We start from the raw sequence: 13,185 nt of genomic DNA on the forward strand, positions 1-13,185 counted from the left end.
GAACAAACATGGGGAGAGAGGCGTGTCTTTGATTCAAAGCGTTTGGAGAGGGAGCCTGGATGCCTCTGGCGAGGTCTTTTTTACCGTTCTTTCCGGATGAAAACGAGGATTATTCGGGCTAGTCGACTAGTCAAAAGGATAAGGCGCCCGTGAATATTTCAAAGCCGTATATCTCTTTTCGCGTAATACGTCTAGGGAATCGACACGAGAATCCTTTGACTGTTAATTATGGGCCGAGGCTAATGCGTATAGTTGAGGGGGAAAAATGAATCTGTCGACGTATGACGAGCGACAGATTTCCCTCCGAGTGTTGTTATTAATTAACGGGAGGACATCGAAACACCGTTAAACTATTGCTTAACGAAAAAAGTTAATCCGCTGCAGCGTTATTAAACTTCGTTGATTAATCAACTTCTCCCCTGTATCCTTAATTGATCACCTCGCAGGCGGAATAATCTCGCTTTAACTTTCTCAGATTCGTCGATTGTTCAATTATTCTCTGCGAGACGAATGTTTTCCAACATTTTTGGAGACTATGTAATTGGAGAATAGTTGGAACAGCGTTTCCTTCTCTTTCTAATTAGTAAAATGCCTACAGATACGAATTTATTTTATCTGATTGATCGAATCGAATCGATCGATGATAATTGATTGTATCTATTCAGAATTTTCATTATAAATAATAGATAGGAAATAGAAAGAATTATAAACGACTCTTTCAGAAATTGCTTTATATAATACGGCAAATAATAAGCTGAATGCAATTATCCTGTAAAAATATCCTCTAAAAATAATTTAGATTACCTGTCATCTAGACCCGTAACATCTTAGACAAAACGTTCCACTGCAAGATTGATGGATATATCATTCTCTCCTCAATTTTTAGAGGGGAAGAAACCCTTTGGCTGGCTCAGTGATTAATAGTTTAACGACGTAGAAATAAATAACAGAGGCTAATACGTAATAGAGAAATACGTTGAACTAATTAAACTGTTTGCCAGACCACTTACCTCTCGATGGTCCACGGGGCCGACATGTAGGGAAGACAGATTTCGACCGACAGGAAGTTTCAGGTTCCTCCATTCGTTCCTGACCTGTTGCTCCCCTTCACGGCTGAAAAAGGAAAAGTCGTCCGGTTAAATATAAACCATTCACCAACGCCACGAGCTCAAGTTATAAATAAAGCCTCGATAACTTTGTAGAAAATCTTGAGGAGACAGGGAAACAAATAGGGGAAATTTGGAAATATTTTTCAGATCGTTTCTTAAATTAAACGGACGGTTTTATTCTTCCTCTTCTTGCCCAACTATTACGGGCAACTTCCCTGGCAATTTATCACTCCAATTCCTTTCTCTTTTTTATCCGTTTCGCAAGAATCATTCATCCCCGCGTATGTGTATCATCCATAACGGATGACGGAACGAATAAATCGAGAATGAAATGGTTTTCGATATTGTCACGCGCCAGCTGATGAACTTCGTCGAATCGAGTGATTAATAGCCGGTGGCTGTATTATACCGGCCGCGATTCCATTAAAAAATTTAGCAAAATTGCGGTGTAAAATTTTCACCTATCCTCCTCCACCTCCTCCTCGTCCACCTTGACCCAGCCAGCCCACGATAAGATCGATAGAGATTGATTCAGTATTAATCAACAAGAGGGGGAGAAAACGAGGGGGGAGAAAGAGAGAAATTGTGCTTTTCCATCGGTTTTTCTTTCCCCTCCCGTCCACTTATTATCTTCTTCCATAATAATTAGGGGGAAAAATGCGATAAAAAGGAAAAGAAATAACGATCTTTCATTCCAGATCTCTCGATAATTAATTCCAATCTTGTTACGATGGATGGAAGGGAAAGATTAGAGTAAAAGTAAAAGCTCCTCCGCTCTAGCTTCTTTTTAGATTTGGAGCACAATTCCAAGGGAATGATCTCGCTATATTAGTTCTATTTAACCTTCCTCTTCCTCCCCAGTCAGTTTTTAATCTCGCCCCGAGATAAATGACGGCCGGCCGGGCCCGAGAAAGACGAAACTTTGGCAGGAGACATCTTATTCGTTCCATCTTCGATGCGTCCACCACCACGAATCGAAGCAGCTGCATATATTCCTCCTTCTCGCGCAACGGAAACCAGTCCAGCATTGATTAAAACCTCTTCTCCCCCTTTCCCTCTCCTTTTTATTCGCGCAAAACCTTCGACAGTCTTATACATATATGCCTTTGTGCGTGGGCAGATACCGTAGGCATTACCAAGATTGGGCCACGGAGGAAATATTTCTTCCTTCCTCCTCCCCCCGCTAAATCCTTTCAAGGAAAATTAACCGCCAAGGATCTTACGTATTTTAAGACGCGACGTATTTTGCGAGTCAGGCCCCCAAGTATCATTGTTCTCCAAGATTCTCCAAGAGGGAGAAAGTACTCCAAGTACTCCTGCTTCCTCCATATCGTTACACACGAATCTCTTCAGATCTCGCGAATCAGATAGATGGAATATTTTTGCACGAGCTATAATTAATATTTATTTATCGAATTTCTCGTTCGAATGTTTCATCGATCGATATGTTTGAAACTCGTTTGAAACCGTTGCTCGAAAAAGAAAAGAGAGAGAGAGAGGAAGGGGAAAAGAAAGAAAATTTGAGCGCGTGTTCCTTTCGCAAATCCGCGAGAAAAAAATAAGCGGGATTGCTGAGGGCTAGCGCGGTACTTCTCGGGATTGTTAGCAACTGGGTCGAACCAATTACGTTCGTGACACGTGAACTTATGCTTTTGTAACGCGAGGTGATTCGAAGCGGTAACGACTTCTTCGCTCGCGGGAAAGAAGGGGGAGAGGAAGAAAGAGAAGGCATGCATCTGGAAACGAAACTCGATGTCCGAGTATCGGGCCTGGAAAGTAGATCGGAGCTTCTTCTTCTTTTCCTTCTCCTTATGAGTTTTCTCTCAAGTTTCGAAACAAATCTTGCACGGTCGTTCGTTCGGTGCCGAGAGGCGAGATCGCCTCGTTCCTCGCGTCGATACATTGATTTAAGGTTTCGTTCCAGCCATCCGTCAGGGGTGCTCCTCGTAGAAGCTGTCCCTCGTTTTTCAAAGCTCTCCGCATTCTTCGAAAATTCTTCTCTAGGTTTAACAACGCGTGTGCAACGTTTGAGAAACAAGTGACAAGTGAGATTTCCGCGACCCCCGTAAATTAACCCGTCCCAAAGCGCAATTTACTCAAGCCTTTAAACAAAAGGGTTCAGCTCGTCGCAGAGGAACAACTTTAATTAACTGCTAGTTGTTGATAACTGGAGAGGTATCTCCCTATTTACTACCATCGTTTTATCAATCGGGGAAAAAAAAGAAGGAGGAAGGAAAGGAGGAAGAGAGAGTCAATAGTTGCTTCGAATAGTTGAACGCGGCTCGACCTTCCTTCTTCCTCCACTTTTTCCATTCTCTAACTTCTTTTCTTTTTCTTCTTTCTTTTTCTTTCCCCCCTTGCAACCCGTCCAGAGAAGAAAGTTGAAAAGATTTGTCGTGATCTTTTATCGAGGCCGAGGATATTTCAATAGGAATGGGAGGAGATCTTGCGTCACTTACGGGAATCTTAGCTCGTTGCAGCTTCCATCCGTGTGCGCGAGAGCGGGAAGGCTACTGGCCTCGAACGGTGGATTACTCAAATCTGCGAAGAATATGAAAATGTTTGGTCAGTTAGAGGAACGGAGAAGATTCGTAAACGTTTCGGCCAACGTTCCTTTCGACATGGTTCATTTGGAGAAGGAACGCTTTGACCGAGCGTTAAAAATTTATTTCCAGATGAAAAGAGATCGGTGTTCCCAATCGAGTGTCCCCAAACTCGATTCAAAACACGAATAATTGAAAATTACCTATGGTCGAGTCGTAATGGTCGCTGTGCCGTCCATAAGGCGCAGTTCGCTTGAGCAGTTCGGTCACTCGTCTTCTCGGGCTTCTCGTCTGCTGAAACACGCAACGTTCTTTCATATCGAAACGAAAACGCGCGAAAATGAATTGAAAAGTGCGCTGGTACAAAATTTTATACTGTATCGAAAATTGTTTTTTTTTTTCAACGACGAATTTCCTTGTTCCGTTCGAAGGTAACAAGGATTGAGAAGGGAGGGGAGAGAAGAACTTTGTTCATTTCGGTTTCGATAAAAGATGTACGGAACGAGACAGAAGGATTCTCGTTTCGTGCTTTACCGCCGGCTCTTCTATTTACATCGATCTTTTTCTAGCGTGGCCAAAGAGGATATTTCTTTCCGATGTTGTATCGTGCCTACGTGCGGATATTTTCATCCCCTTAATGCGCCTCCCACGTTTGAACGCGATTACACGTGACGAATCAAAGTTTATAGGCTTCGACCGATTCCTTTTTAATGGAAGGATAGTATTAAAAGAAGTAAGAACAAGGAACAAAAGGAGGGAAGGACATGAAAGAACGTAAAGAATCTTGGATTAATCTACGATCCAAATATTTACCCTCGAGCTTGGCCGCGAAGCGAGGGCAAAATTATTGATCAAGTTTCTCACAGTGGAGAGAACGTTGTTGGTGTTAAGGTTGGTTCACATTTCAGCCTTGTTCCAGCTTTGTTCGAATTTATATTTATATCGATTGCAACAAGGTGACGTTGAAGATTCAAATTTAATTCTTCCTCATGTTTGATTTAAATATTAGATATTGGATACAGATATTTACTTTGACGAGGATTGTGATTGAATTACAAAAAAAAAAAAAAAAAGATTTAAGCTAAAACGAAACTAACACGTCTTTAGATCGTTTAAATTTCTAAAATTATTTCGAATGGAATTATCGTTAAGAAAAAAAAAAATAAAAAGGAACGAGTCGTTGTCTTAATAAAAATTTTATCGAGATAAGCAATCTCTTGTATTTCATTGAACGTTAATTTATATTCCAATAAATCAAGTCTTATTAACACGACTTAGTCTCCATCGAATCGATGAGAAAGTATTATCTATCATTGTTTCAGTAAATAAAACTTGTTCGAATAAGAATGGATAAAACTTCGATAAGATATTAATTAAATTGAACACGTTTCGAAAAGTCTATATAATATTGGAAGCGTATCTAAAATAACATTACGATTTGAAAAGGTATCAGTTATGAGGAATCGCCCCGTTTTCTTTTCCACTTTTATGAATTTTCTTCGACTCCAAATTAACACAGGATATAATTATACAGATTAAAATCGGGGCGCGCATTAATTCGACATAAAAATAACAAATAAATTGATCGAATTTCTATTACGTCAACAAGAAAACAAACTTAGCCAACACAGATCACAGCGCGTTTTCCCTTAAAATGAAAGAAATGAAATAAAACCGACAAATTGGAAGGGAAAATTTTCGTAATTCCGACAACGAGTCGTAATTAATCTCATTTCATATCCTTGTTTCTTCGAACGAAATACGATCCAAGGAATAAAACTATTAAAAATTAGAGGCACGGTTAACGTAATTCCCTTCATCATGTTCCATCAGCGTTTTCCCCATTGGATTTTACATTAAATACAAATGCAAACCAATCTTCCGCGGCTAACCTCCTCCAACGACTCGATTTCCATTTCAAATTCATTTAAAATCCCATTCAAATTCGATGGGGACGCTCATTAGATCTTAATTGCGGGGATGAACGTTACATAACTAGCGCGCCGCTAGTGGTGAGATTGAAGGTTTCTCGTTGGATCGATGAAAGAAAATAAATTTGTCCCGATAAAAATGCTATCTCGCCCTTGCAAATCCTGTCCATGGTTAATCCTCTCGAACAACATCGGACAGGAATTAATTCGAAACTGTAAACTCGATCAATTTACCGGTATACAATGTATATACAACAATGTAACAACTTGGACTCGATCGATAAGTTTTCCTTTACTAATGATCCTTACGAAAGTGGTGTCGATGAGGCTTTGCGTCCTGGTGACTTGAACCTTCGAAGAGAACAATCGTTCCTCGATCGTTGGGCTATTTTCTGGGGGGCTGTCGTACTCGTCCAAACATTCATCCTCCGCCAAAGACACCAAACTGTTGTACCAATGCGCGCTGCTCGCCCTGTGAGGTTTCGACGGTTCCTGGATGCGGTTCAAGTCCTTGCTGAAACTTAGGCTGCGCCTAATCGGTTGCAGGCTGCGATTTATCACGGCCGGTAACTCAGCCGCGCTCCCTCTCAATAGCAACCCGATTTTCCGACGGAACGATTTTCGCTCGATTCTCCCGCTCTCCTTTTCCTCCTCCGCCACGCGGTTCGACAGATTCACGTCTTCGCCATACAGATCATCGTCGTAGATCGATAGATCCTCGTACCACTTCTCTGAAACACAAATATTTCCTTTTTTCTTTCTTTACGTATATATTATTACAACAATAAAATAAATTATACCAATAAAAGTACACAAGAAGAAGCAAGAGTAACGAGATGAGGAAATGTTAAAAGAATGGCATAATCGGAAAGTTTTCTGTAAATCATTTTTCCGTTTCGTTTTAAAAGGTTTCGAGTTGGACGCAATACCTGCTTGCACTTTCGGTTCACTTTTCTTCGCGGCTACCTGCTTCGCCGTCTTCGCGCTCCGACCGGACGTCTTCTCGCCGCTCTTCTTCGACTTCTTCGAGCCCCTCTTCTCGTCCTTCTTCAACGTTGTCATCGTGCCGGTCTCCTCCTCGCCAAAGGCAGTCAAAGAGAACGTCCGTCCTCTCGGAAAGATTCTTCCGCGTTTGGCCGTTCGACGAAAGGATTCATCGGCCTTGCCTCCATCGAGTCGCGGATAAAGCGATCGCGAATTGCTCGAGGCAATGGCGCGGATGAACGGAGCGCGTTTTCGAGCGGACAATTAAACGGTTTTCGCCGATTATTTGCAAATTTCTCCGGCCGGCGGGAGCCGAGCTGTCGCATCTGTGACGCGATCAATAGAACGGTGTTATGGCTGCTAGTCGATCGTCCGATTGTTGTTGTTGTTGCCACGTGAAAGATCGTTCCATCACGGGCGGCGTTTTATTGTTCCGTTGCCGGCGGGTGTCGATCGAGTAAATCGTCGGCAAACAATGTGCGAACTTTCGTGGCAAATGGCCTGTTCCGGGGACAACCGTGGCCCCCCTCCCTCCCCCTCCCCCTTCCACCAGTTTATTCGTCGCTCTCTTTCTCGGGCTTGCTCGCCCTTGGATCACGTTGGACAAACGGCAAGTAGAAATTTAACGCTGAAATCATCGGCCGATGAAACGTGGCTGGATATCGATCGAAATGGTACACAAGTGCGTTTGAAAGAGATTCGTTCGAGTGGCTGGTGATTTCAGGCTTTGTTTTTTCCTTCTTCTTTTTCTTTTTCTTTTTTTTAATTATAATTAAAGATCGACGGGAAAAAATATCACTGCAGAGTGTATCATTAGGAATTTTAATTATCTTAAAAATAAATTGTTTTTCGTTATTCTTATGGAATGAAATTAGGATAAATACATTTACAGGATGATGATCGATTGGATTTATATCGATTTCAAACGATAATCTCGATTGGATGAAATACGCATCATTTGGTTTGAAGTTCCACTAAAGATATATAGTCGATCGTAGATAAGAGGATATCTTTATCAATAGTAGTTGGATTATTAATCCGTTGTCGATTTTATAATCAAGCTAAATCAGAATTTTTAATACGGATCAATGAGTTCCGTTAGTGAATCGTGTCGTATTAATCGCGTTAATTATCACTGACCCTATTTCGATAAATCCATAATTAATTAACGAAATACACACTTTCTTTCGTTATCTTTCCTTCTCATTTGCGCACATACACGCACACACGAACACTTAAAGCAAGCCTTGTGCACACGTATGCAAGAGTCGCACTTATTTTCCTTTTTCGTTTCCTTTCTCTATTGTTGAATTTTCCCCAGTCATACTGGGGCCACGGTCGTTGCAGTTAGAAACGCATTTAACTTTTCTAGCTATCAGCGTATTTTTTCTTATCGCGTTTTCTTCCTTATCATCGTATACCGACATAAATTAACCGTATCGAACTTATCAGGTCGAATCGTTTTCCCGAGGAGAGACGGAAAAATTTCGCGAGTTCTTTTCGTTTGGATAAGAAAAATTCCAAAAAAAGAAAAAAAAAATCTACGAAACCTTTTGTTGTTTAATCCTTAAGGATTAAACGAATCCCCCAATCTGTTAATAAATCGCGTCAACGAATTCCAAATTCGTGTGAATCGATCCCCTTGAATAATCGACCCGATTTGAATTGGAAAGAAATTAAAATTATCGACGAAGTCTTTTGGCCTTGAGAGGAAACAAAATTTTCAGAACGATGAAAATTCAAGCGAGTATGTACGCGTACGATCGGTTTTCGTCATCGGCAATTAACGCTATCGTAAAGGTAATGGCGTGTTACAATATTATCATCGATTTACGAGGGACGTCACGAGTAATAATACGTTTGCGCGTCGATATATCACCGTAAAAATGCAACACTTAAGAACGATTAACGCCCCGCTAGAGCAGGAAAGCGTGTACGACTTAAAGTGCCAATAATTTTTTTCTCGTTCCGCTCTACCACTACATGAAACGACGATCGGTGTAAAAAAAAAAAAAAAGAAGAAAAACAAGGAAAAAAAGAAAAAAAAATGGAAAGAAAAATAAGGAAAAGTCGTTATCTTTCCACTTTCCGCTCTGCGAAGAAGGAATCGTTGATCAAAAAAAGCGATAAGCGACGAAGAGTCGGTTAAAAATAGACAGCGAGGTATAAATCGAGTAGGGAGGGGAGGAAGGAGGGGAAGGAGAAGGGGGGAGGGGGAATCCACGAAACTCGGTATCAAACCGCGGAGCATTCCCGCGGTTTTTTAAGGCTGGCCTTAAAATTTGCACTAGTTAAATCGATGCACCACGTAACATGCGTTGCCACGTTCGTGAATGCACCGATAAGGTTGCTCAAGGTGGCGCAAAGTTCATTAGATTAGAAACTAGTAAATGGAAACTCGGCAATTGGTCGTCGATGCGGATGGATCGGAATGTGGAATTTTTTTTTTTAATTTGAACAAACATCAAATTTCGTTCCCCATCGAATTATCTCGATAACGAAACATTCAATCTCTCTCTCTCTCTCTCTCTCTCTCTCGCTCTTCCAATCGTCGAGAAATTTCCTCCTCGAGGATAAACGGATATCGAATAATATTACATACGCCTTTAAGAAAGAACAATGAATCCGCACAATGATAAAAATTGTAATGTTGCTTGCCAACCGAATCTGGAATATCGTCGATACGAGCGACAAACGAAATTACGAGCGGTCTGGAAGGAACTGGTTTGCACAGATTTCGTGGCACGATAATAGCCCGCGATCGTAACCGCGATCTCGAAACCGTAGTAAATCACACGGAATTCGATATTTCACAACCAGTTTATATACTCACGGGCCACCATGATGGGGAAACTACTACTTGTATAATAAAATAAACGAAATCAGGCGTGCGCGCACATATACGCAAATGTACACGGGATCCAAGTTCGTTGACCCGTTGATCGAACGCGATCTCGTTAACGGGTCGATTAATAAATTCCCACTGTGGATCGTCCGCGCTTCATTTCCCCGGATACGATTACACCGGCCCTAGTTTTCGCACGGTCCACGGTTTAAAAACTGACTGAACGGCACAACTGAACCGATTAATTCGACTCGCCTCCGATAATAATCCCGCTCACTCGATCGGTAGTAAACAAAGGAATTAAAAAATCAGGTAGTCGTTGGAATCCGCACGCTTATCGAGCACGGCACATCATCATCGAGCGTTATCGCCGCGATAACTGCGATTCCTATGCGCCAATTTCTGTCCCCGAAAATCATTCGCGATAAAAGCGAACCGTTCGGGATCCGGATTCGCACGCGCCACTCGAAGAGGAGGATATGTTAAAATCTTGCTAATTTTTCTTTTCTTTTCTTTTCTTTTCTTTTTTTTTCGAGTATCTCGCGACGTTTTATCGATCGTGCACGCGTAATGTGCGCGTGCGAAAATCGGACAGACCCGTCGGGTGTCTCGGGTTAAGAAATTAAGAAAACAGGTAAGAGGCGAGGTGAGCCCGCGAGATGTGGTGGGGAGAGATCGTGGCGGGAAAAGGGAGCAATGGAACGTTCGATTCGGAACCAATCGAGAAAGAAACTGTCTATCTGCCGAGGAAAAATGTGCGGTACTCGTGCCAGTGGTACTCAATTCACTTCGAGTGTGCTTTTATGCTTTGTTGCGCTACGTTCTTTTTTTTGGAACATTTTGCGTTTAAACACAAAAACGTTTTCCATACGTTTGAATGAAAAAGTTTTCGAATAAAATTCGCACGAGTTTTGGTAATTGCAACAAGAAACATTTGAGATTAATCGATTCGATTTGGTTCCGTAGATCCAATGCTAAGCAAGACTATGATATTTGGTATGAAAGATGATGAATTTGTATCGTACGTGAGATTGTTAATACGTCCTCGTATTTCCTTTGAATTATAAGGTATCAGATTATATTGCGAAGCGTGCAACGATAGAACCTCATCTTGTAATGATATTTAATGAAATCCACAAGTAAAGCTTAAAAGATCATAAGTTCATGGAGGAATTACCACTAATTTTTCTTATAATATTAAAATGAAAATTCAATGGTTCGTGAATGACTACGAATAACAATAAAAAAAAGTTTATATTTACCTAATCTTTCTTTTTAATTTTTGAAAAATTGTAATAAATTACGATTAATACTTTGTACATGTTATCGATCGTCTATCAGAAACCATTATTAATTATTTCTTTTTTTCAAAACGCTTTCAAAAAAAAAGTTTGCATTTAAAGTGAAATTTCTTTCTTCACGTCGTATATCCGCACGAAATAATTTCAAGACAAATACGGAATAATAAAATTAAGAAAAAATGGAACGAACGATTTCTTCAGATGACTTAATTCTTGAGGAGAGTGAGCCAGGAAGTTTGTATACCTGACACGTTGCAATACGAAACCTAGAACACTGTTAATGTCCGCATTTCAAATACCCACCACGTTAATGTCTGAAATGCGTTATAAAAAGTTCTGGAACCAGCGTGGCTATAAAACGAGCATGTTGCCGTTTTATTGGTGAAGGGAGGGAAATCTGCTGGCATATTCGATATTCGAGAGCCGTGAAATGACTTTTGTCGAGGTAGCATTTTACGATCAGACGAAACGCAGGAATTGATATTTTATAGATATAACGTGTTGCATAAAAATTGACATTAAACTATTCGTTTCAGGATGATTTATAACGATTTAAATCCTTTCCTACGATGAATACCATATTTAAAATCTGTTTTATCTATCTCACGAAATAAAATTTTGTTTCCAGGAAAAAAAAAAGAAATGGTCAATAACGAATCTCGTTCACGATTGAAAACCTTATCGAATATATGTTGGCACGTTCGTATTGTTATGGCCAATAACAAATTTTTACGAGTATTGAAGGAGTCACAGTACATTTCTAGATATATGTATACGTGTACACGTCATTACAAAATGTAATAAAGTTCACGAGATAGTTCCTGCGAGAGAACTGAACCAGCTGCTCCTCGAACTTCAGAACGCATCCCTTGGCACACGTGTGAAAATGTCGATAAGGATTGTCTATTTCTAGGCCGTGTAAGTAAGCAGATCGATACCGTGTCCTCTAAAGCAGATTGTCCAATTCTTGAACGTTCTTCCTCGAAGGATCCCACGAATTTGTCAGATCGTACTGTGTAATATTTCTTCTTCGAGTCGAACGAGTGAATTATATCGACTACTAAACTAAATAAGTTTCATCGTTTCCTTGACATCCTTAGCCAGTTAAGGACTTGCTCAGGTGTCCACCGAAGAATCGTCGCATGAATCGCCGTTTCTCTAGAGTGTTTGCAAGAATCGATAAAACGTTTAACCTAAATCTATTCCATTCGTTATCCAAGCTGATTTCGAAACACTGATTCCATTATTATTCTATCCCATTTCGTAGATAAATTTCTTTGCGATGTCTTTCTAGTGTTCTCTCGAGTTCATAGGTTAAAAATAGGAAAAAGTTGTTAGTAATGTTGGCTCGATTGATTAAAATCTCTAAGTGATTTAAATCTAACACGTTCAAATTGATCGATGAGAGAAATTTTAAGCGTCGCGGTGAAAATGCATTAAAAGAGGAAAGGGCAAATTGGCGGCATTGTGCACGGTCGCATACTGAATGGTGGCACACGGACGTGGAACCGGCGTCTTTATTAAGTCAACAACCTGCTTTAGAAATCCGCTGCATTTCGCAGAACAGAATTAAACCCGAAGCGCGATATTCAATGTGATTGCCACTACGTGGAGAAATATTAATTGGAACGACGCTGTTATTGCGTCGGAAATAATTTGTGATTAACAATAGCTAGGATTTGATTAAACAATAGGTATTCGTTGAGCACTTACGAGAGATGAAAAACGGTAATCATCGGGATCTAGGATGTTCCTTGAAATTGTGGATCATCCGACCAATCGATACATTGTACCATGCCGTTGATGATCTTGATGATCACTTTGAAAATCTGGTTAATAAAAGTAAAAAATGAATCATAAATGTATTATTTTTTATTTAATTATTAATTTATTAAAATAAATACTTCATAAAAAAATTGCACTAACTTTTTTTTCATTCAAAACGTGAAGTTTTGCCGAAGTTCCGTTTATTCATTCCATATATATTTCATTCCATTTACTGAAATTCCAAAAATATATCACAAATATTAAAAATATTTAATTGTAAAGATATTTAATTGCAAAATAAAAAATCACTGTAATACTTCCTACATTTGTAATATTTCCGATACGAGAGAGCTTGGTCGCTCAATTTGCCACGAAAACGCGTGAAGCTATGTTTGTATCGAAGAGGCTAGACGGTACAACACCTGACACAGGGTGGTACATTCATCCCCACTAACACATTAATTCACTTCGCTACCCTCAGCAACGCGATTCAAGCCTATATTAGATTTTTGCCATTTTAATTCATTAATTTTGTTTAACTTTCTGAATTAAATGATACACTTATGAAGAACTTCAAATAAAAATGTGGTGAAACTTCTAATACGAATATTTCAAACGTAACGAGAAATATTTCTTTGTTCGAAACGATTGATTCTATGAGATAAAAATCTACTTTAGTAATAATTTAAAACTCACCTGTCATAT

At 39.9% G+C, this 13,185-nt stretch overlaps 1 protein-coding gene across 39 annotated transcripts in view; it reads right to left on the reverse strand.

Moving 5' to 3' along the window:
* LOC107993367 (pleckstrin homology domain-containing family G member 5) overlaps positions 1-10,141 on the reverse strand; it is an 84,155-nt gene extending 74,014 nt beyond the window's left edge. For 8 of the 39 annotated variants that reach the window (XR_009830866.1, XR_009830864.1, XR_009830860.1 and 5 more), the window contains exons 1-5: positions 6,513-10,141; positions 5,893-6,314; positions 3,856-3,946; positions 3,569-3,650; positions 1,011-1,113 (exon numbers count right to left, since the gene is read on the reverse strand). Coding sequence is in view for 17 of the 39 variants with exons in the window: in XM_062078237.1 (XP_061934221.1) it covers positions 1,011-1,113; positions 3,569-3,650; positions 3,856-3,946; positions 5,893-6,314; positions 6,513-6,645 (831 nt within the window). In the remaining 22 variants the exon portion in view is untranslated. The remainder of the gene's footprint in view (positions 1-1,010; positions 1,114-3,568; positions 3,651-3,855; positions 3,947-5,892; positions 6,315-6,512) is intronic. The other 31 variants (XR_009830867.1, XR_009830865.1, XR_009830861.1 and 28 more) reach the window with 23 other exon arrangements.
* Between the last annotated feature and the right edge of the window lie 3,044 nt (positions 10,142-13,185).

Source organism: Apis cerana, linkage group LG8 (genome assembly GCF_029169275.1).
Source record: "Apis cerana isolate GH-2021 linkage group LG8, AcerK_1.0, whole genome shotgun sequence".
In the NCBI taxonomy this organism is placed as follows: Eukaryota; Metazoa; Arthropoda; class Insecta; order Hymenoptera; family Apidae; genus Apis; species Apis cerana.